Here is a 26,024-nt window from a genome sequence, read left to right as displayed (position 1 = left end):
GAAGTAGATTGTAAGAAGAAAAAATTCTAAGTATTTTTGCAATTACTTGTACCTTATAATAATGATTATAGCTACTAAGTAGTAACAACTTAAGTTAAAACAATGAGACATTGTACATGTAAACAACATACCGTAATCTACTTTTAAAGTTAAAGCTTCAAATCGAAGGTTAACTTATAAAATATATATTACTAAACCTTGTTTGCATATTCTTGGGAAATTTAATCCTACTTGATAACTGGTAGTAATTTTCCATACAGGCCAATTTACTACTACAGTTTTGTGTAGTTCCTTGTTGGAATACAGAAATCCCAACTCCATAATATAGAGAAAAAATAGATCAATTCGATATTAACAAGTAAACAAGATTTCGGAGCGGGGTCAAGGCAATGGGAAGACAATTCGCCAGTGACTCAGAACTCAGAGTCAGTGCTGCGCCGGCGCAGAGTGAACACGTTGCAGCGCGTAGAGCGCAACCGGTATGTTTATTTTTTATTTCAATACAAACATAACCTACAATAACGTAGTTATTAATTTTTTTAAATAAAATCACTAACATAGGTTATCAGATAAAAACAATTACAGATCCCTTATTTAATTTTGTTACATTGAAATGTTTTTTAATCAGCAATATTTAAGACAAAAACGTTAGATTTGGGGGTAAACCCACACGATTTTTAATAGTTTTATTGTTATTTGACCAAATTAAACGTGATAAACAACAACGGTGTATAAGTTTGTCTCATAATAGATATAGTTTTATTTCATTGACATTCTGATCTTTCCCTTCTCTATTGATAAGAAAATTTCTATGGCCTTTTTTGTAAACGATCGGATAAAAACATTGCAGCATCCATCCACATAGGGACATCGCTTTACATAATTTAATTTAAACTATGGAATTTATAAATCAATATTTAATAAGAAAATAATGTTAACTGATTGACTTTAAAAAAAAAACAGTTGCCGTATGCCATAGCTCTTCTCAAAGAAATATATGGCCTGAACTGAACAATAGGGAAAAGTATAGAAAAAAATTGACATGCAAAAGATGCTAATATTTCGATGCTATATAGTCTTGCATGAATAAATAAATTAAGCATGAGTTTAACTGTACCCAAGTTCTTGAAAATGTAAAGTTTTATACAATTCGTTAAAAAGAGCAACATGTAAATTTTGGTCATTCATCTTTACTGAATCTGCATTCGTTACGGGTGGTAGGATAAAAAAATTAAGTAAAAAGTTTATTTGAATAAGATTTGTTACCATTAATTTTCTATATATAATAAGAGTTTTAGCTCTGGGATGCAGATGAGTAAGGTTTCCAATGGGAAGCCGCTCTACAGGACAGCATCACAGAACATATTCGCTAGTCCTGGGACTGATCGCAAATGTACTCGGAGAAAAAAAAATTTGATTTATCATCATAGTTAAATGATTACTCTCATAATAAAAAATTCTTTTGTGATAAACGTAATTTACAAATAATCGTCATTTATTTAAAATAATACTAATTTTAATAATTAATTTCTAGAATATTAAAAATATTATATTTAGACCTTATTTTCTAAAACAAGCTATTGGTAGAAAATAGGACCATATAGTAATAATAATAATTAAAATAGTACATGTAATGAATACATTTGGATATAAATCAAAAATTATATGCATATTCTTCATTTTATATAAATTTCAAATTATTTTATATAAAATATAATCATCAAATTTGTTAAACATACGATATTTAGATATCAAAGCCTTATTATTATGTTAATATATAATATATCATGGCTTTACCCGCGCGAAATATATTTCCTTCCGCAACTTTGGAAATCCCAAAATACTCTTGCTTGTGACGTCACACGAGAAACTTGTATAGACGTCTCCTAATGTTTGTTTTATAGATTTAGTATAACTTAATAATTTATAATTAGTATAAAATCTAATATATATATTAATTCATGTAAACTCATAAATGATTCTAAAATGATAGGTTATTTTATTTATATTTTTGTGTTCAGTTTTAACTTATAGTTAGAAAGAAAAATACTGGCAAATAACTTAATAGTAATTCTTTAAAACTATATTGTAATAATATTTCGTTTTGTATATAGGTATATGTTGGTACAACTTTATAAAAATGATATAAAGGTATATAATATAAAGGTAAATATATTAAATAAATATAATACATTCAATTTTAAATAAATTTTACTTACAATCATAGAGATATACATGGAATTAAAAGTTAGTAAATGTAGTTAACATGTATTACACAAAATAAAATTATAAACAAAGATTTGAAAAATATTTATGTATTTTTACTGACGGCTCAAGAATTTATTCTAATTCCTCAATTCATCCCTTATCTAATAATAAGATGTTTATTTAAATTGTTCAATGATTCGATTCATTTATTTAATCTGTTATGGCTGAAATAGGCGAGGCAGACGAACCCACAAATATGATATTGTACAAAATTTACCTTTCGTACCACTCTGATAAAATAAACCTTTGAAATCACTGATAATCCTAATTCAACCGTATAAAAAGACAGCCTGCCGGATATGTACTAGGTTAAAGTCAGAACAAGATCCACAAAAAAAACTGTATAACTTTATGAACTTGGTCTTTTATTTTATATTTTTTTTATTATTGTTTAAGTGCGGTTATTAGTTGGAGAATAAACGATATTGCTCATAAAAATACATATTGATGATATTATTATGATTCCTTTGTGTTAATATACGGAAAATTAATATCACTAATGCAAATAATCCTTTGTGTATAACTGTAGAGCTTAAAAAGGATATAAATATGAATAATACAATCCATCCATACTGATATTATAAATGCGAAAGTATGTATGACTGTCTATTCTTCTGACCGTTTATTAACTTTTTACTACTAAATTGTTGGACGGATTTTAAAGATATTCAATATGAAGGTAAATAGAAAAGACATAGGTGGTGTAATAGAGAATAAAATTTTATGTAGATGATGTCATATGTATGAAGGAGCTAATGACATTTAAAACGTAATGGTTTGTTAAGTGAATGTACTAATTAATCTTTGATACTATTTATTGAATATAAAAATTGTTTATACATTTTAAATAACTGATCTTGACTAATATTGTATCCTATCATAGCATAACATCACGCTATTATAGCTTTTAGGAGTCGCTAGTGAATACTCTGGATTATATGCTAAGTTATACAATACTTTATCATTTGGTAAACAAAGACCTACCGATTAATTATCAAATCAAAGGAAACCACAATATCTTTATTCATGTAGGTCTATTACAGACTCATATGTCTTTACCATCAGTTCAGAGTGCTTTCGAGCCAAGAACTGACAATAAAAGAGAACTGACAGGAACTAAGCTTAGTCTTTTCAAATGTGTATGTACAACAACAAAGATGTTAGTTTTTAGGTACTCACCAACATTAGTCTTACCTTGGTAGACTGTTTAAAAAGTTATCTGCTTGTGTACGTTAGTCTCGTCTATTTCAGTTGCCAAGTTGAAAGGTCGGGATAATTTCGAAGCAGTGAAATTACAAGATACAAGGCATGACATTTTAGTCCTTCTGAATTGGCAACGTGTAATTGGTATCACGGGTGTCACGTCATCATGTTATGTCCGTGATGCTGTTTATGTATATAGGCGATGGTTAGCGTGGAGGAAAGGGGACTGTTAGTAATGTAGACTGCCGACCCCATTACTAGCAATGTATCATGACCTCCATGGTTTCCTCTCATGATAATTCCTTGGTGAATTTGTCACTATGGGTTTACTGACCTGACCTCATGTTCATCTTATCATGCTCCACTGCTGCTCCACCATGGTAAACCGCTCCGGCGAGTGTCCCATTTCATTTTATCAGTTAAAAAAAGATCTTACCACTTACCATCAGGTGTGCCGTTAGCTTGTTTGTCATTCAAATTACATAAAAATACAATGAAGTTAAATGTAACTGTTTGAGTGACGACATTACCAGAACAATTAACTGTTACCAAATATAGTTCATAGACAATATAAAGTGCTAATTACGTATAATAAGATTGTATTATTCGTTCCAATGTTACGTATATTATGAGTGTTTACGTATGTCCAATTTTAGATATGTGTTGAAATAGTTAACAGAACGTTTTTGATGTTTTATCTGTAGCTTATTTAATAATAAAAACCTTGTTCAATTCACACACCGCCATCTAGAGCAAAGCTAAGCAAAGCTTGTCTTATGGTAACTGATATAAATACTTAGTTTCATTTTTTTTCATAAATAATAATAATATCAGGACAATTCATGCAGCACCATCTAGACTCAAGTTAAGCTCGCTAAAGCTTGTGTTATGGGTACTAGATAAGTGATACAAAAAATATATCTATGTAGATATATTTTTTTCGTATATACATACATATTATATCTATAGTCTATATTACCCCCTATACTCCCATACTACATAGAAAACACCCAGATAGGGTATAAACAATCATACTCATGAATACATATGTTTGCATTCGAGGAAGTGAACCCGTGAATATCGGAAGTAAAGCTGTACACTAAATCAGTACTTCACCGATGCCTTTAAAATATAGGCGGTCTAGGTGAGTACCTCATTCTCACATATTTTCTCACCTTCAAGCTTACTTTGTAAACTGTGTTACGTTCGAAGAGTACACAGCAAGGTAGTTTTTGAGTGAAAGAGTAACAAACATCCATCCATCCATCTATCCACACTCTGAAACTTCAACGTTTATAATATTAGTAACAAACAAAATATAAAATCTTTTCTTTACACTTATAATATTAGTATTGACATGTACATGTAATAGACAGAAATATACAACGAACAAATATAAGAAGAATATTTTTTGGCATTACATATATTATACAGATATGCTATATATATTTATTTACTATCTGTGCCCGCGACTTTCGCTTGGAAAAAATATTTAATAATCTAAACAAAAAAAGCCTAAATAAAAAGTTTTATTGTTCTAGCTTTAAAAATGACGATACTCCCATGCAACCTTTCATTTCCCCGTTCAAACCCTTACAATCCTTTTTTCGCATTAAAAAGTAGCCTATGTCCTTTCTCAGTGTCTAGACTATCTGTGTTTTATCCGTTTAGTAGTTTTGGCGTGTAAGCGCGATAGACAGACAGAGTTACTTTCGCATTTATAATATTAGTAAGGATTTACCTCTTGATGAGGAAAATATGTAAGCATATTAAATATTAAGGATAACATTACAATAATGTAAAATACAGTTACAAATTTAATATTTATTTTATATTTCATATAGTACCTAACCCTGGGTATAAATCCCAAACTATATGGATAATTAGTAATAATAATAATCCAGGATATTTCGCACGCAGTCTACTCCCAAAACTAAACAGAGTTTGTACTCTGGATACTAAATAAATAACTGATGTACTTAAATACATTTTGTTTTATAAATACGTACATAATATAAAAAGCCAAAATACAAAAACAATACAAAAAAGCATAAATATTATAGTATTTAAAATATTTATGTTTTTTTGTAATCTTAGAACATTACAAAAAAACACCCTCATTAATATAACATATTTGGTCTGCGCGAGAAACTAACCTCTGACTGTTAGTAGTAAAACGATGTTTTCAACCGCTGTACCACCGAAATTATCGCTTGTTAAATTGAAATAACAAACATTAATTACTATATGCGTATTCCTACACCTACATACATAAAATTATGTTATTGTCTATTTTCTGAATAAATGTTTTCCTTATTTCTCTCCATAAATAACCACATCAATGACGCTTCAATTAATAAATGATATTATCTGCTCATTATTTATACTGATTGTTTATAGCAATTGCTGTACTATGGTAAATTAGATCTGAATTCTAAATATTCCTACATTAATTCAGACTGTTAACACAAATTAGACAGATTTAGGCACAATAATGAGTACTAATAAACAATGTTAAGTACTAAAATCATAGGAACTAAGTGTCTACGACATTCTGCTCTATACCAGGAAATTGTACTGTTTGTCTAGTTTTTTTGGGACTACTCTAATGCTGTTGGTCGCAGTTGGCCTTTACAGCTTCACCAGACTATAGGAGGTGAGTGCAGATGGCACTCCAAACCCGCGGAAGGACTTTTGGAGCGGCTGAAGGCCCTTCTGACAGATACTACACTGTATTGTCTATATATAAGGTGTGCAATATTAAAAAATCATTTTATATAATGTTAGTCTACGATGTAATATTACACCATTCTCTATCATCATTTATAGATTCTATCTGTTAGGAACTGTTTTATATATCTTTTTGTCTATGTTTTTTTGTAATAACTATTTACATTCGTCATTAATCATAGTGTAAGAAGGAATGCTATACACTATGATTTCATGAAATCATGTTCTTTGTCTATATCTACAATCAGATTTCAATTTTAATTAAGGCATGTTCAAAATTTTGTTCACAATTCATAATAAAAGTCGAAACTTATATGCCACTAGCAAAAAAGGTTCTCTGTACATTAAATAGACGAGATACTATGAAAATCTCATGAAAACAAATTTAGTGTCCATTATTCACAAGAATAAAGTGTCCTACAACATTGAAAAGAGTATGGTTTTTTTGGTTTGTGTACAGTTTCTGAAAAGGTCATACTACCTTTAATAATGTTATGTCATCTACTTAGTTGTATAATTGATTGTCATTTGTGCTAAATATAATCATTGTGGCGAAATCCAAAATTCTTAAATTGGATAATGTTCTATAAATATAAATTTATCAAGTTGCCATTGAGAGAAAAGATATATAAATGAATATATATATACATATGAGTATGTATGTAGCTTTGTAAATAACCAATTTATGCACCTACAAGCATACTCGTTTGCTCTTTGTGCTAAAAAATAAATTCTAAAAATATTCAAATCACAGATAACGTCACAAAGTATTAAATTTAATATATTCTTGAATTAAATTACTAAATATCAATATGGTTGTTGCCTAATAGGGTCGCAATCATAGAGAAATATCTAAAATGGTTTATGAGGCAATAAGATATTAGATATAGTTGGTTAGAATTGAAATAAATAATTGTATTTATTTACAAAGTTTAAATAACTATTGTGTATTTTTTGACGGCCTCAGTGATTTATTTCCGGTATTTGTGGGTTCGATTCCTCATACGAGGCAATGTTCGTTTTCTGAGTATGAGCGTTTATAGTGATTTGTTTTTACTTTAAATTATGTATGTCTAAAAAATGTACTTATTATTTCTATCAGTTATATTGACCCATAGCACAAGCTCTATTTCCTTTTTTCTTGAGACTCAATGGCGCTGTGTAAATTGTCTTGGTATAATATTAATAATTCCTTAACTACTAGTGCCTTCGAATTAGTGCAACATATTCTCAAACATAAATTTCATCAATTCATATATCTAATTTACTCTCTGGTCATAGAAACAACGATAACAAACCAAACTAATCTGAGAGACAGCGATAGGATCGCCTCCGACCTCGATTCAAATATACCAAGCGAAATGTGGGCATGTCAAGTGTTGCGTTCACCTCGACGTAGATAGTTGACACCGCCTCTGGATCTTGGTGTTTTCATATCCGATTTTTTCGTATCATATATCTTAATTCGCAGTATCATTGTATCGTAACTCGCAATAGCGAGTGCAGGAAGTTACCTCGGTCGGTTGACCTTCTACTGGTGCGACTGACTCGCGCCATACGATCTCCTCGTGTCACTACCAATTGAGCTTTTCCGTGTGATGTTCCAATACTAGTTTCGGCCTGCGTCTTTGATCGCTTGACTATGATTGACTGATAAAAAATAACCTATGTTCCAATTGATCAATTGAAATATATGTATATATACGCCTTTAACGCGATAGCGTAAGAAACAAACTCACTTCCGGATTTAATAGTAATTCACGGCTACAGTAATATGCATAAGTCATGGTTATAACTGTGTAAGTTTGGATAAACTCAAATTATTCGTGTAAATGACTCATGTCTATAAAACTATAAGAAAATATTTTTATTTATTTATTCTCAACTCTGTATCTTTTCGTATGAAGTTCCAAGATACTATTTTTTATTTTAACATAATATGAAACTATTTGACTTCTAATACTTCTGATTTCTTCTTAGTCAAATAATATTTTCACCAAAGTATGACTAAGAAAGATCAACATATTTTTAATACTTATAGAGAGGAAATTACTATGGCCGGTGGTTAGCGTGGTCGGTTCCCTTGTAACCAACAAGGGACTCGACACTAGGTCAGATTAGACTAAAGTCGTATCCGACAGGTAGTAATTAGCTCTTTCTACCCTATAAGATCTTCCAAAGATTTACAGTGTCCTCTGCTCTAATTCTATTTTTGAGAGGTGAAGCTGAAAATGCCAACTGCGACAAACAGCATTAGAAAAGAAGGTATAAATAAAGAAATAATAAATAAGAAAAGTATAAAATATAGTCTTTTACTCAGATGAATTTTCTCTAAATAAATGCAAGAAGTAGTGATGTGATGTGCGTGATGTCTGTCTATTAGTTATCTCTTCCTTTTACATACAGATGGTTAATATAACTGTTACTAATAATACACCTATTTACGACAATTAATTTTAATTTCCATCAAGCAAAAAAGCGTTAACTAATTCTATTGATATTCCTTTAATAGATTTTCTATACGATAAATATTTATTTGTGTTTTATAAACCACAACACAAATGAACAAAACTACTTCTTCTTTCGTTTTAATGGCAACTAAATGTATTTTCCCCATGTTTCAATAACTTTTGCGCATTCTAAACTAACTAAACTACTGTTGTTAGATCCATTCAAATGATTACTCTATGCGATTTGGTTGCTCAACCTGCCTTTCGAAATGGGCCAATCGAAACGATCCATATTTTTTGTTATTAATGGGTTTGCGCTTGATCTTACCTCATCTAATAGTAAGACCTAGGATGTACCACGCTTGCCCAGACGAAATCTATTCACCATACACTTTAAGAATCCGGAATTATATCTCTCCAGGAACACGAAAGCTGGAAGTGTGTTCTACTATGTTGACAGCGGGTATTAGAAAGGACGACGCGAACAGCTCAGTGCGATTAGTTGAATTTCCACGACGTACGTATGAAGTCCTAGTGTTCGTCATGTAGTTCGGTGATAAAAAAAGAAGGCAAATTATGCAGGTCCTCACCGAAGTGTATCCTATAAAACACCTACAGTGCGTCACTTGCGTCGATGTTTTAGAGTCTGAATATAGGACAATCGTCCGACTGAACTATATAATGTGTGACCACATTTACCATTTAAAGCACGAAATATGACAAATGTATTTACGTAGGCTCTATATCCATAGGAACACCGTCACGTCATACGTCATAGACCATACGTCATATTGCCAAATCTAAAAGGTTATCAACTTTTGATGAATTTCCATATAAACACTCTACTGCGTTTTTGTTAAATAATATTGAATATTCTACTAAATTTATACAAATAAATAAAATTCAAGTGTCTATTTGTAATCTTTCACTAAATTAATATGAAAGTATGTACAACTACTTACATCTCCTGTCTGTTTGTTCTTGCTAATCTCAATGACGGTTGGATAGATTTTGCCGGGACTTTCACTCGCAGATAGCTAATATTGTAAAGAGTAACTAACGATACTTTTATTTTAGAAATTTTAAGTATTTTATTAAACAAAAGTTATATAACGCGAACGCTGCCGTAATAGCTAGTGTTTTTATAAAAATTTAATCACGCGATGTCGTGGACATGACAAACTAATATTTCGCTGAAAATATTTGAATTTAATATAACAGAAGGCTAATCTACTTTAGCCTCCTATCATATTACCTAAAGCTAAATTTTGTAGTTAATTTGGTTTTTAATTGATTTTTCTATCACCCGTAATTTTTTTGTGAAGCTAAATTCGATCTCGGAAATTATGAGGTGTATAAATAAGAGTAATAAACTGCCGATTGAGTACGTATTTATAAATTAAGACTCAAGTCTTTGTTAAATGGGTCACTAAATATCTGTTTAAATAGTTTAAGTACTTTAAACAACTAGATCGAATGACAAACATACAAAGTGATCTATTATCGTATGGTATAGGATGATCTTATCAATGAGATTATGTGCCATATAATCCACAGTAATGTAGTTTTGCAATGGACAACTTTGTAAATGGACGTGTTTGCAATTTATGTATGGAATATAAATTTATTTTACTAAAATACTTTTTTTTTTTTCAAAATAAAAGTAGTCTGTTACTACTTATTATATCAGCTGTCTGCCAAAAAGATTCCCGTCAAAATAGGTCCAGCTAACAGAGATTAGCCGGAACAAACAGACAGACAGAGAGACTAAAAAATGGTATTTTGGTATACCTACCATATTTATATTCATATGCATGTAGTAAGAAAGGGTTATTTCAATATTACAAACAGACACTCCAATTTTATCTATATGTATAGATTACATCATAGTTGTAAATGACAGGAACTCTTATAATAATTATGATAGTTATGATGCATTTATGATCATCCTACATTCGTACCAACAAGTCGATAGACAATACTGTAAAGTTATAAAAAATAGGCACAAAGTACATATTAACAATATTCCTTCTGTAAATTTTCAGTGTATTATATTATAATCGAAGATAGACGTGGAAGTTTTTTTCTAAATTCACTATACGTATATACAATAGCTTATTTATAGAAACTCTTAGAGATATTATCGTCTAACAATGTACTGATTAAAAAAAAGATATATTTACTTATAATAATTGTTTTAATTCTTTTATGTACAACCACATAACACAATTAAACAGTTTTTAGTAGTGTACGTAACAATGACAGTCCACATAAGATACCATTAGTGATTAATATTAGGAGTAAATATTTTATGTAAACGAATTAAAATTGACGTCATTTTATCCTTTATAATAATATAATTTAATAGTCTGATTTTTATCATTACAGTTTTAAAAACAACACTAATGAATTTACTAATTAGCGATAATTTCTGAGACAATAATAAATTAATTAGTAATTTCCGGATGAGCAAACAAGGAATATTACACGATAATCTATATGTACTTACCTAATTTATGAACAAAGCCTCTTGTTCGATTATATAACTTTGGTGTTCATATTTATTTTTAATACAGACAAAAATTAATGTTTATCTGCTTATACTTCATTTAAAGAAAAAAGACACATAACAATTACAAAACCGCCAGCGAAATACAAAAAAATAAAGAATCATTACGATAAATAGCTATTAAAGTATTTTTTTTTATATTATCGACCGCGCTTATCTTTCGCATAAGAAAAATTACAATTTTATATTCATATTTATAATTTCATAAATTCTTCAATATTAGTCTATTTGTTAACGTTTGCCCAAACGGAACTATCTCTGCCATTATCACAAAAAAAGTATTATAACATAAATATTTATTATATCATATTACCATTACATATAAATGCTACAAATATAAATTCTAACTAATGTTTATTCATTTATTGAATATTATTTATTTAATGAAATTTCATTACACTTTCTTCCAAAATTAACGCAATGTTTTTAGTTTTAACATCAACAATAATGATCACCACAACATGGAAGTGCGCCAGTAGCGCCTCTAGCGGTGAAAAATTAAACTATTTTACTATATGACCTTACAATATCCGACCACATTACGAAATAACCATGTGTTTAGTTACCATCAAACAATCTGTTTGCATTGATTTCATCAAATCATTATGATTAAATGAAGATATTAAAAATCTGTGAATTAAGTAATATTTTAAACCCATAACCTATAAATTGTCGATCTCTTTTGTTTCGATGTACTTTGATTTTTATTTCTTAGATGGCCTCGGTTATTTAGCGATTTACCACACCGATTTACTTCCGATGGTCGTTAATTCGATTCCTCATACAATACAACTATTTATATTCATACGTACGTTTGTTTCTATCGGTCTTGGTGTTTTATATATATTTGTATTACTTATGTATATATTTAAAGAAAATATATTTCTCTATTACATATAGTTGTCTAGTTATATATATATTATAGATACATTTCAAGATCTACTTAGCTTGGGACTATATGGCGCTGTGTAAATTGCCATGGGTTATTATTGTTATTTACTTTATAATGGCACGGGTTCCATTACCCGTATAATATACATCTTAATAATATTTTATTTATATGTTAATCAGAATTATATTGAATGACTAATGTGCAATGTTTGCAAGTAAGTATGATATTATTAAAACTACTAAACAGATTTGTTTTTTTTCAAACCATACTAATACTGTTGGCCGTAGGTGGCCTTTACAACTTCACCAAATAAAATCTAGGCACTTCAAACCCGAGGATGATCTTATGTAACAGCTGATGATCAACTCCTGCTTGACGTATATGACTTTAGTCTCCGGGCAATCTAGGGGTTTGAACCTCAGCTCAGGCCTTCGTAATTTCGATTCCCGTATGAATGGGAAATGAAGTCGATCAGAGGAACATCCAGCTTGCATAAAATTTATTATTATTTATTGGTACCAATTATTTCATCTCTTTATAACACTGTCAGTTCTGTCAACGAGCATGACTAGTGTAATTAACTGCCTTGTCTTTATATTCATATTAATTCTCATTAAATGTATGTTTGGCAATTGTGTTTATTTGGACATCGTTGTCATAACCGCTCATTATTGTGGCGTGTGCAATTCTAACCACAGATAAGAGAATATTATACATACATAGATATCGTAACTGCATGTAGTTTACATTAAAAAGTATATTTATTTACATACTCCTTATTGCATGAGATATATTAAAGAATAATAGGATACAAAATGCGTACTATCGTTTCTGCAATCTCTTCAAGACAATCTTTGGGTAGAGCAGAGAAGACAAAAGATTGTAGGTGGCGATAGAATAGAATAGTAAAAGATTCATAATAATAATAAAATGAAAAATATAGAAGATAGAATAGAAGAAGAAGAGTGTTACTCATTATTATTAACTTGTCTTCTTCACTCGTAGGTACAATCTTGATAGAGTGGTCGTGGCTTTCGTGATGGTATCAGTGATCAGTGGATTATCTTCTTTTTCCGTCTTAATTTATAAACGGACAAATCAATTTTATTCATTTATATAGATCGCTTATATTCGCTGTACAACTTGACCTTACGATCTGACCTTTTTGGGCAACCTGATAATAACCGCGATGAACTTGCCTTGTGAATCGGACATGAAACTGAAGTGCTGTCATTCGAACGAAATTCGGTCAAGTGCAAGCTACACATAATTAGTGGTCCGTACCATCAGACCATTGTAAGTACTTACTCACTCATTATAAACTTATGTAGTTCTTTATAATCTCATATCAACACGTATTGTTTGCAATGATTGCTTAATTATAACTATACTTATATTACATAACAAATTAATAATTTTACCGTATATATTAAACTAGCGAATCGCTCCGGTTTCACACGAATCTTTGAATTTCCCAGTTTTTCTGTACTATAACATGTATGAATTATTTCCTTAAACTTTCCTCCTGAATCACTGTATCTATTGTTAAAAACTGCATTTAAATAGTTATGTATTTTAAAAGGACTCGTATCGTATCGTAATTTTGCTCTACTCACGGGCTTAGTGATATTATATTATAATTAGCATTAAATAAACAAAAATATAAAATGAAATAAACATTATACCTACCTACCTAATCTACCTAATCTGTATTTTAAATTTGACGTGTTTATTATTTATACGCAAAATGAAGAAAAATAAATTAAACGTGGTAATATGTATCGTGATTTTTCTTCATTTTACATACAAAATAAACAAAATTTGTAATAAAAATGCAACTCAGGTTGATTTGTATCTGTATCATGTTGTACATGGAAGATATATGTGTATAATAGAATCAAAAACAAGAGTTGTTAGAATTTTCGCGAACGAATTTTATTTTAATATCACCAGTCTATATAAACAAAGAGTTTTTAGAATCGATCACATTTAAACTCACTGTTAAAAAATTTTAACTTTGGGATCTCATCTAATCTTACGTTATCCAGCTGTTAGGAATATCTTGCGGCAGAACTAACTTGCTAAATAAAACACTATTGATGCACTCACTGACCACTCTGAAACAAATAGCAGAAGGAATGGATTTATTTCTATATAATTTGTCTAAATTCACAAGAATAGCATTATATTTTATATGCTACTAGCTATCCGCCCGGCTTTGTATGGATGTACATATATTATATATATAAACCAATCATTTCAATGCCTCTATCTACTGCTAAAAACTGCATTAACATGCGGTGCGTAGTTTAAAAAAATAAGCGAACAGACAGCGGAAGTCACTTTTATATTATGTAAATAGGTATAATGTTAGATGTTGTAATATTAGATACACTTATTGTATTGGGTCCATGCTTGTGATAATAGTTGTGTATCTATATGTTAATAAGTGGAGCCAAAAGTTAGTACCCTTTTTACGCGGACAGAGGGCTGTGAAATTTCACACACATATAATAGTTTATATAAAGTTTAAGTGCAGAATGCTAATATTTTAAAAATCAAATGTCAAATAAATAGTAGTGTGTGTGTAATGTTAATATATTAAAATTAATATTACACACACTACCATTTATTTGACATACAGACGCGTATATACTCTTTTGTTTATTGTCAAAGTCTGTAATTAAATTGAGAATAGACAACGTTCTTTGTCTATAATATTATTTGTTTATAGTCTTACTGAATCTTAAATTAATTATGGTCGAATCTCGATCAAGTATAAATAAATAAATAATTTCATACGATTCCAACTCAACCTTTTCATCATTACGAAAACCCGAAGACAATTCACTGCGTGGTATGTCAAGGCAGACGCGTGATAGGATAGACTGGCATTTGAAATGCATTGTATCGAGACATTCGCAAGTAATGTGCCGCCTTTCTGATCGGAACTGAACGAAAACACCCTAGTAACCTTCGTATTTCTGGTTCAATCTAGATCAATAGGCATGCAAATTTGTTTTACTTATGTGTAGTATAGTTCATAGTTCACTCATACTTGATTCATAGGGTTTTCTATTTCGTAAGCTAAGGTTAATAAATAATATTAAATACTGTCTTAAATATGTATGTAGCAGTATTTAGTATCATATATGTAGGAACAGATATTCATTTACATATATCATATTGCCTGTTAGCCTCGACTTTGTCAAAACGTAACAAATATACATACAGATTCATTAATATTGATTATACCTGCAAGATAAAATATCTAGGAAACTGTACCTTCTACCTGAATCAACGATACGTACGTCTAGATTAACCTAGAGATGTATAAATTTATATAGCTTAACATACATATATTACAATATTTTTTTTCTTTTCTATTATCAGTAGTTTCCAAACTACGTCAGACAGATATTTCATGAAAATTATAAAAAAATATCCAAATACAACTTATTATGAAATAAAAAAATAAATCTGGTCTCTTAATTTTTTGTTATATATTATACATTAAAATATATTTTAACTATTATCATGTGAAAGTTAGGTATAATTTTAATAAAAGAATATCAAACAGTTAGCAAAATTTAACACTTTACAGCAACTGAAATTCAATAATTCCCATTCAATTTAAAACGCATATTTAATAATAATTTAAATTGACTTACTGTCAACTGTTAACTGTTTATATACAAAATGTTCATAATATACCACAGATAATATTATTGTTAGGTAATTAAATAGATTTCTCTTTCACCATTACTTTTCAAGCATATTAAAACGATTCGCGAAACGTCTACACCGTTTCGCGGTTCGTTACATATAATCGTTTTAATCTGTTACCATAGAATGAGATGACAAGTTATTTTTGAACTTTGACATTAATTTCGGGATCACAGAAAATAATATGACATAATATTTATCGTAATACAAGTTGAGAACAATACAAATATTTCTAAATGTTAAATAAATACATATAAATAAAATTGGAGTGTCTGTTTGTAATATCGAAATAACCGTTTTTACTACATGCATTTAAAGGTACATACACAAATACAACATTTTTTACAATTTTTGTCTGTCTGTCTGTTTATTCCGGCTAATACTATTAATAACGGCTGCACCGATTTTGACGGAACTCTTTTTGGGAGGTAGCTGATGTAATACGGAGTAACTTAGGCTACTTTTATTTTAGGACAATAAAGTTAAATTCCACCCGAACGAAGTCGCGGGTACAGCTAGTAATAAGTAAATTTGATTTATTTCTTTGTTATTGATAAAATTAATAAATACTCAACTGCTTTTAAAATCATATTTCAAATATAGAAACACATTCTATATTTTAAGTAACATTTAAAAATCGAAAACCAATCAATCATAAAACCATATAAACAGTAGTTTCCTTAAAAAATGTAAATATCTATGTGAAGAGAGACACCACTAGAAAATAAAGATATATGCTAAAAATTGATATGAGAATACCTAACGTAGAATGACAGTCGTTAGTGTGGACGAGATTTCATTAAACCCGCCGAAGAACCTGTGCTAAAATAATCTTAGTCTTAGACACGTGTACTATGGTACATATTAGTAGCCAAATTAATCTCATACTACATGATTATATTATTAATGAGCTCCTGAGATTCCGACCCTGTTATAGATGTCTTAGTCACGACTTGACATAAACTCATACTAAGCAGATCTTGTACTATAGGTACTGAACAAACGATAGAATCTTTTAAACACTTTTGTAAATACATATTATACATAATACACATATACGCTCAAAACAATATGAAGAAATATACGAAATTATACTTCTGAATACTAATGTTCGTATCGTGCGGAAATCGAACCTGCGAACACCGGAAGCTTAGGTAAAGTGTCAAACTCCTACACTACCAAGGTCGCCTAGAATTTGAATTAAATTAATTCAAACTTTGAGTTTTACAAAGAAAAATCTATATGTTTCACCTAAGATGAGTTTAAGTTTAAGTTTCGGCAACGCGCACGTGACACCTCTGGTGTTTCAGGCGTCCATAGGCTACGGTAACCATTTACCATAAGATGGGCCGTATGTATATTTGCCGCCATAGTATATATAAAAAACAAAGTTCCTCGATCAAACTAAACCTTTACTATTTGTGATTAGAACTAGTTTGATCAGTCTATTAACTATTAGAATTAGTCATTTTAGTACGAAAGGGTAACGCCTGAGGTATACTACAGGTGATGATGTAATGTGTATATATACAAAGGTGGAAGTTACCATTTACCATCAAGTGGGCCATCAACTATATGCCTTTTTATTTATATAAAAATAAAAGAACATAATGTAATCGGGGCTTGAACATGGGACAAATGAACGGAAGTTACGACGTATTGCGAAGTTCATTGTACTGTGTGTAGTTATCTAGAAAATGATGATTGTTTTAATGTAAATATTGTCATTATGTTGTTTGACGGATAACCGTACATATTGACCGTTTTACCGTTTGTTTTATCATACTAAAATTGGTTTAACTGTGGATAAACAAGATGGTAGTTTCTCATCATATTCCTACTAGCGTTGTCCAGATTTGTTATTTTATAAAGAAGGTATTTACATATAAATAAAATTGGAGCGTCTGTTTGTAATATTGAAATAACCGTTTTTTACTACATGCATATGAATATAAATACGGTACATATACCAAAATAACATTTTTTACAATTTTTGTCTGTCTGTCTGTTTGTTCCAGCTAATCTTTGACAAGACAACAGAGGTTGAAAAGATGGCATAGAGCAAGCCATACATACATACATAAAAAATATATGTATACGAATGCAAAACATTAATTAATTTAAAACCAACATGGTGTTACATCGAGAATAGAACGCAACGACATTAACAATTCGCAGACGATTTCCTGAATTCGCGTTGCGAATGCGTGATCGTCCCATCCGGGTTTTTATGTACCTCGCTAAGTTTATTTAAATGAAACGTATAGGAGTTTATTGTAAGTTCATCTTTGTATTTCTTACAAGTTGCACCGAGTTACTTCAATACGAGTTGCTTAACTTAGCACCACACTTATCGCCTGTGGTATATGGAACAACAATTATTTATAACATTTTTGTTTATCAATCGATTAAAATAAAACAAACATAATATGCTATGTGAAATTTACCATCCAGTGAAGTGAAATCCGCGCCCATTTTAATAAAACCGTTTTTAAACAAGCTCAGACAAGTTAATAAAAATTCCATTATTAAAATTTTTATTTTATATTTTTAATAATTATTGTTTTAGGATTCTTTACTTTAATGAAGCCTCGTAATAATTGATTTTTCATACATCTATGTACAGAGAGCCATCAATTATATTTACATTATTCTTCTTTGTCATCCCAATTACATAAAAAAATATCTAAAGACAGTATTAACTACGTTGGAATCTTAATGGCATGATATGTCAAGGTGGAACAAAGCAACAAACAATATACAGCAACAAAATGAAAATTATAATTAACCATCTCAAAATTACTTCATATATTTGTTACCATAAAGGTACACTAGTATATTGTAATAAATTTCCCATACAATTTAATGTTAATATCATTCCAAGCTGCAAAAAAACAAAAAAGTTACGAATTAATTTTATTTCGAGTACGAAATATATGGTTTTATGAGAGATTAATAAGAGAATGCGAGCAAAATATAGTTGAATACAGCCAAGATTCACTATTGTAAACGATGTGTATTAAAAGAAGAATTTCCTCGATATTAATGTTGATGGAAAAACAACAAATAATTGTTACAAATAATAACAAGATTGGTTGGTATTTCTTACGCTACAATTATATTGTACTTGTGACAAAAAGCCATCAACGTTTTACATGACGAGTCACGGACAAAACCCCAACCGTGAAATATGAGCAGAACATAGAAAAAGTTATTACTAATCTAACAAAAAATATTATGACCAAATAAGGATTAAAAAACCAGTATATGCGATACACAATAGAGTCCATTTTTACACACACAATGGAATTTCAAAGGCCTCTTGCTTTGCGAAATCAGTTGATATCATGAAAATTAGTTGATTTTATACTGTGGCTGGAAGTCTATTACTAAAAAAAAGCGCTGGTTAAGTTACCTGTAATCATTAGGGTCATAGTGTAAATTTAGTTTTTTTATATAACTGGAATAATAATCAAAGTAACAGCCCACGTGGTATAAATGACAGTCATCGCCTATATAGGTCTGTGAAGAGCGCTATGGGTGTTATATGATCATATGGTGCCCGCATGCTGTTCAAATGTGTCCATTCCGGAGGACTTAGATGTTATGCCTTTCTATTCCACTGCCATATCTTAACATCCAATCAAAACACAGCTTACAAAGTTGCCTTCACAGCTAGCTGAAATAGGCTTGATAAAGGTACCAAGAATGCATGCGAGACAAGTTTGTACAAACTCAGACTCTGATAAAATGACAAAAAGTCACTTCTTGTATTTTGGGGCTAGATATGTTCATTACAGCCATTTATTTTGTATATGTTTCAATAATATTCCAGAACCAGGATGTCACCGGCAGCGTCGTTTGCAGAACGATGGGCCCAGGACAATCTGATCCGGGATCCGTCTGCGGAAGAATTGAAAGTCCTTGATATATTCCCCCACACGTGTGACGGGGATGAGATCGAGGCAGCGAAGAGGGCGAGACGGTACTATGTTGCAAGAGGCCCTGGAGGCTTAGCACAGTTATGGCATAACAGGCATCCAGACGACGAGGATATTCTATCAAGCTGTCAAGATTCGTGAGTAAAGCTCTACTCACATATATGGTTACTAATAATTTAAACGTTGACGAAAAAGTTTTGAAGTTAGGACGACGAAACGCGTCGTCCTAACTTCAAAAATGACGAATTTCTAAAAAAATTGTATCCCCTATTTTCTTTTACCCCTTTAAGAGTAATTTTTTTATAACTTTGAAATCATATTTTTATATTTACCGGCCAAAAATAAGTTTCAAGCTTCTAGCTTTTAAAATGACAATACTTTCATACAACCTTTCATCTCCCTTTTTAACCTCTTACAACCCTTTTTTCACATTACAAAGTTGCCTATGTCCTTTCTCAGGATCTAAAGTATCTGTGTACCAAATTTCCTTTAAATCGGTTCAGTAGTTTTGGCGCGAAAGCGAGACGGATAGACAGACAGAGTTATCTCTCATTTATAAATTAAGGTAAAGATTATCTTGATTTCCAGGTTTATAATCCCCCTGCGGGCGCGGAGCGTCGGCGGCAGGCGACTAACATTAATCAGATTGCCGGCACCCACTGCATTAGATAGGCCCCTATCAGCTAAAGCCCTTCTTACAAGATGGCTTATGATATTGGATATTAGGTGAGCAAAACTTCTGTATTTCTTCTATAGTAGAGTAATGATTAAATGGCCACACTGTTTTTTTTCTATTCTTGCAAATATATTGTTGACAGTTCAGTGTTTTATCTTAATGTTTATTTTGTGGAAAAATCTGTAAAAAAAACAGGGATAACCTTAAGGCATCATAGCCTAGTCAAGTCATGGGGTCGCGTGAGCATTCTATCAAGAATCTGGCGTCGCTATGTTTTACCCTAGATGTAGAGTATAAAAATATTATGTAGTATAATTTTCTTTAGTGTAGTTCAGCGTTAAACTAGAAATAGTGGCTAATACCAAACTAGGCAAAGCTTATTGTAGCTATATATTATATAGGTTTATACTTTACTAGGAATTTTTTTCTAAATATAATATGTAGATTCATAAAGACACCGAGACCAAAAGATATGCGGTTATACCTATGAATACAAGTATTTTGTCTTCGAGACTTCAACCGGCAACCATAGGAGGTCGTCTTAAATCAAGGCCGTAGGTATAGACATTACCTTAAAATGTGCTTATAAACCATGAAATTTATACGTATTATAAATATTAATATTAATCCTTGATCAAATAAAACCGCAAACCGCTATGTAATAAAATGACACAGTGTATGTAAGTTCTATTATGATCCGGAAATCTACTGCAGAAATACAATACCATCATAGATGCAATTTATTTACCAAATACATACATTTTTTACTCCGAATAAACTTTGTTTGCAGTTAGATAATTTTATTCTATCAGATGGCCGGATTTTTTTCTACCACCATTGTGATATAAAATATATTTTCACCGAGGTACATTTTATGCACGATTATTTGCACAGACTACCTTACACAGACGTCTCACCTATTTCTGACTCTCAAGAAGCTTGCTCTGTTTTCTGTTTCGATTGAAGAAAGGGATATCATCTTAGTCCTCCAGAATGGCAATTTCTGAGGAGTTCCACGGATGTCACATGATAGTGCTATTTAGTGATGATTTCAACTTACCATCAGGTTGACCCTCAGCTTCACACAGCGCCATCTACTCCAGTGCTTGTATTATGGATAGTAGACTGCTGATATAAATACATATATACACCGAGACTGTTACAAACAATCATAGTCATGAATATAAATGTTTGTACCGTACGAGGAATTGAACCCGCGATCATCGAAAGTAAAGCAATGCTAAACTACTAAGCCACTGAGGCCGCAATCAACTAATCAAAACAAACTTTTTACTAAATTTGGCTCAGACTTACATTTTCTTCTTCATGTGATCTCAGTTAAAGCCTTTGATATTAACTGAAATCACATTAACGAACGTAGTTTATGATTTGGGTTACCATTGTGGTAAGAGGATTAACTAGAAACTGCATTAGTGTGTTTAGCTGTCCAGTACGGTAATGTTTGGGTTATATTCGCCTCTTGTAGGGAGAGTTCTATACCTAGTGAAACATCAAAATAGCTTATTCGTAATTTCTACAATACGTATTAATACAATATATTAGAACAATAAATATAACATTGTAACCAAACTGTTTAAATTCAGTCACAGTTGATTTTCACTTACAGAACCAGTCTCTATTGTGTAATAGTGTTTATTTATTTACTAATTTACATGCATCACATCTGTAACGAATGTTATATGAAATTATTCTATGAACGTGACAATGGGTTTTGTTATTTGTGTTAAGCCATTAATAATGAGAACACTTGAAAAAATATACCACTCTAAACTCTCGAACTAACGTTACTTCTTAAAGGCTTCTTGTGAGGTTGGCAGAGCGGAAGGTCTAAATTTTAAAAATAGCAGTAACACTTTTTTATACAGGCAAACTTTTATATTTACTTCATTTCAAATTTTAAAGTGCCTAATTTTTTTGTAATTTAATCTGTTGGTTAACATATTTACGAAAATTTGTAGAAATGGACGAATTTGTATGAAATTTTATAAACCATATATAACATAAATTATATTTTATGAAGACAAAATTCGATACTGAGACAATGATAGTTCATTTCCAACAATAAGGAACTATATGACTAAAACCAAGAATACAAAAGCAGTTATGATTTGAATCTTTTGTTTGTGTATATTTTGTGACATAGCGTTTAAATTATTAATTTATACCTACTATAGAAGATATTTAAAATGTAAGAAATCCCTGTCCATCCAACCAAAGTCTTCCAAGTACTTGTATACAGAATAAAATAATTATAATAGTTAAAAAATAATCAATTTCAGATTACGCGAAGATCCATCACCTGGTGAGGAGGTGGCTTTCATTGACGTCTCGGATTTGCAGCCCGCCCATTTGAAAAGCCATTTCAGAAAGTCATATTGGCGAGATTTTTATCTATGTATGAAGGTAAGTTTGTCGACTTTGATAAAGTCAACAACTCTTAAAAATACTTAAGTTAATTTAACTATAATGTATAACATATAATATGCATTACTATTATTATATATATATATATATACTATTATTATAATATTATATATATTATACATTATAGTTAATCTAATATATATTACTATTATTATTTATGTTTATTCATTCCATCATGCGCTATCCACCACCTTCTGTCTTCTCTTCTACCCAAAGGTTGTCTGGAAAAGCTCGCTTAAGGGATAAGACCGCCTTTTGTAACTACATACTATGCATATTCTGCTTTATTTTTTATTTTTTTTAAATGTGCAATAAAGTGTTATGAATAAAAAAATAACTAATAGTATGACAGTCTAAAGAATGTCGTTATAAAATAATACCTCTATTTAAAAACCGAGATTGACTACGTATACAGTGGTGTACATGGGTATCTCTGTCTATATGGAGATATTTAGTGGATATATAGCAGCAAATACAATTTATTCTAGATTTCATACGGTTGCACATAAAAACATAACTGTTACTTAGCAACAACTATACTAATTTTAAATTTAAATTGGTTATACTTTTTATTCCACAACCAATGTGCCTAATACTGTTTTAAGCAATTCAGTCGCTAACCAGCTTGCTACGTATACTATATTTTGTTTGAAGGGTGAGATATGGCAGTGAAATTACTAGGTAAGGAACATCTTAGTCCTCCAGAATGTCGTCGTATTAGTGGTACCCTTAGCGTCTAATAATAACGTAAAATCCGTAATGCTGTTCATGTGTTCAGGCGACTGTTCAACTCATGAATTATTAGCTACTTCCGTTACTTCAAATATTACAGAAATTGTGAACGGCTCGTTAAAACGAGTTTCTTCCCTAAAGGAACGGAAAAAAAACTAATATAAAAGGTGAACAGAAAAATTGTTTATTGAAAATTTCTAAATGTATTTGACATATAAAATAAGACATACACTATTTTCAAACAAATAGTATGGAAAAAAGAATTTTATATAAAACCTCAACAGATATAAATACCAGGTTTTAAAATATTTAACCTTTATGTTTGTTTGTGATATATTTTTTATTTTGTGTATTTTACTGTTTGTTTCAGACAATATATCCTCGGCGGTTCTCAGAAGTTCACATTATCAACGCCCAGCACCTGAAGACGATTCCACTACTACTGCTCCATATAGGCTTATACCCTTGGAAAAGACAGAGGGTACAAATCCATACAAATACTGGAGATGTCAATCAGGCGATGGGTCTAGACTATTTTCCGATAGAAGAACTTCCTTATGAGTATGGAGGAAAAGCTGGTGCTATGAAGGATCTGAATGGTATGTATTACTATAAACTAGTTACTTTGTTTCACACGGATGATAGACATCGTATTATAATGTATAAACTTGACGATTTATATTTTTGGAAATTATGACTAAAACTGTTTTAATTTCCTTTGTGTAGTTTAGAAGTATACAAAAAAACAGATAAAACTGACGAATGTATCTTAGATTTTTAATAGACTAAATCATAAATATTCAATATAATATTACGTATATTCAATATTGCTTATCTTTATTCTTTCTCGAATATTTTATATGTTTGTATTTATTTTATAAGTTCTACTATGCCTAATTACCTTGCGCGTCCAAAGTTGCAAAAGAAAACTTTGCTTTTATAAATTTTATAGGAGTTAGTGTACATTTTATTTAATAATGAACTAATACAAAAACACTTATAGGTAGTATAATGGAAGAAACATCCATGTTTATTAATATTCAATATATACATGTATATAAAACTGGCTTTTACCTGCGACTTCGTCTGTTTTTTTGAGATATAAGTTACTATAGAGTAACGTTCTCATGATCCAATCTCATATAAAACTTCACTAAAATTCTTTTAGCCGTTTGTTAGTGATAACAAACAGGAAGATATACTTATACAATTACAATACTAGTATTGAAGTAAATTAATTTTATATATTGACCCAGTTTTCAAGTATATCGTCGTTTTATACATTTATTACTTACTATTACGACATGAAATAGGTCATGTTTAATTTAATATTCTCTTTAACTCACAGACGAATGGACGAAGAAACTATTACTAAACTCAAAATGGTTACAATCTGAAGAAAGGAAGTTCTATGACACGGAATTGAAACCAGAGTTGCGGTCGAGAACTCGCCACCGTAGCAGTGTACGTAGTTTTGGCAACAATGAATCCTACAACATGTTGACTAGAACACACTCGTGTAAATCTTTACACAGGCATGATGACCTTGATGAAGGTATATACGGTGCATATAGAACTCTAAAACTGTCGACTGATATGGGATATTATCTGTGATTATTAGTTTATTTGACAAGTGCGAGCAAGAATTCGTCACACACCTATGGCAATAAGATATAATATATGTTACAAAAGAACACATTCATGTAATTTTTTTACTGTCATGATGACCTTGATATATGGTATGCTTTAAAAATGACGACCGATATAGGATATATTTGAATGTTAATTTATAATTGCAATAACTTAAGTGAGACTATGAATCTGTAAGGGCAAACACATTGAGGAGAAAACAGTTGTGAAAATGTTTACACCAGCATGATTACATTGATGTATGGAATATGCAATGTTTACAGAAATCCAAAACTAGTGACCGAACAAAGAACTGGGGACATATTCAGTAATTGTTCGTTTATTTGCAAGTATAATTGGCTGTTATTACATTTTGTCAAGAACACATTTGTGTAAATTTTACACTGGCATGACCAGTAGTATATTTAACCACTACAGTCAGTACAGCGTGATACCAAGAATACCCTCGTGTAAATTTTACGACGAGCTATAGATTCTGAGAATACATTCTAATATATTTTTACACAAGTGTGATGAACTTAAACAAACGGAAACGTAACGATGCACAGAACTTTAGACCAGTATGTGTGTGAATATGTGATTTTCATAAGTTAGTTTTTATTACTTACTAAATTAACATTGTAAAGTGACGTTGTATCTCATTATTTAAATGTTTATTAGAGAGCTAGAAAATTATAAATTAAAATACTGACTCATTTGTATATTAAAAATTATATTTATTCTTTAATTTCCATTGTTTGCT

The 26,024-nt window shown here is 30.6% G+C and overlaps 1 protein-coding gene across 1 annotated transcript; it reads left to right on the top strand.

The window, feature by feature from the left end:
- The first annotated feature begins 436 nt into the window (after positions 1-436).
- Positions 437-25,608, top strand: LOC131846033 (uncharacterized). The gene is made up of 6 exons (XM_059195247.1): positions 437-479; positions 19,674-19,916; positions 20,368-20,505; positions 22,756-22,879; positions 24,003-24,231; positions 24,981-25,608. Exons 2-6 carry the CDS (start codon positions 19,681-19,683, stop codon positions 25,244-25,246), a joined length of 993 nt encoding a protein of 330 aa, XP_059051230.1. The 5' UTR covers positions 437-479; positions 19,674-19,680; the 3' UTR covers positions 25,247-25,608.
- Positions 25,609-26,024: the final 416 nt, after the last annotated feature.

Source organism: Achroia grisella, unplaced genomic scaffold (genome assembly GCF_030625045.1).
Source record: "Achroia grisella isolate CSIRO2021 unplaced genomic scaffold, CSIRO_AGI_Agris_v1 utg109, whole genome shotgun sequence".
Classification (NCBI taxonomy): Eukaryota; Metazoa; Arthropoda; class Insecta; order Lepidoptera; family Pyralidae; genus Achroia; species Achroia grisella.
This window is presented reverse-complemented; position numbering and strand designations above follow the sequence as displayed.

Excerpts from the sequence above, each read along its gene's own strand:
- LOC131846033 (XM_059195247.1), top strand. The coding sequence starts at position 19,681 with ATGTCACCGGCAGCGTCGTTTGCAGAACGATGGGCCCAGGACAATCTG. Across the intron at positions 22,880-24,002 it reads ATTTTTATCTATGTATGAAG|ACAATATATCCTCGGCGGTT; the intron begins GTAAGTTTGTCG and ends TGTTTGTTTCAG. Across the intron at positions 24,232-24,980 it reads TGCTATGAAGGATCTGAATG|ACGAATGGACGAAGAAACTA; the intron begins GTATGTATTACT and ends TTTAACTCACAG.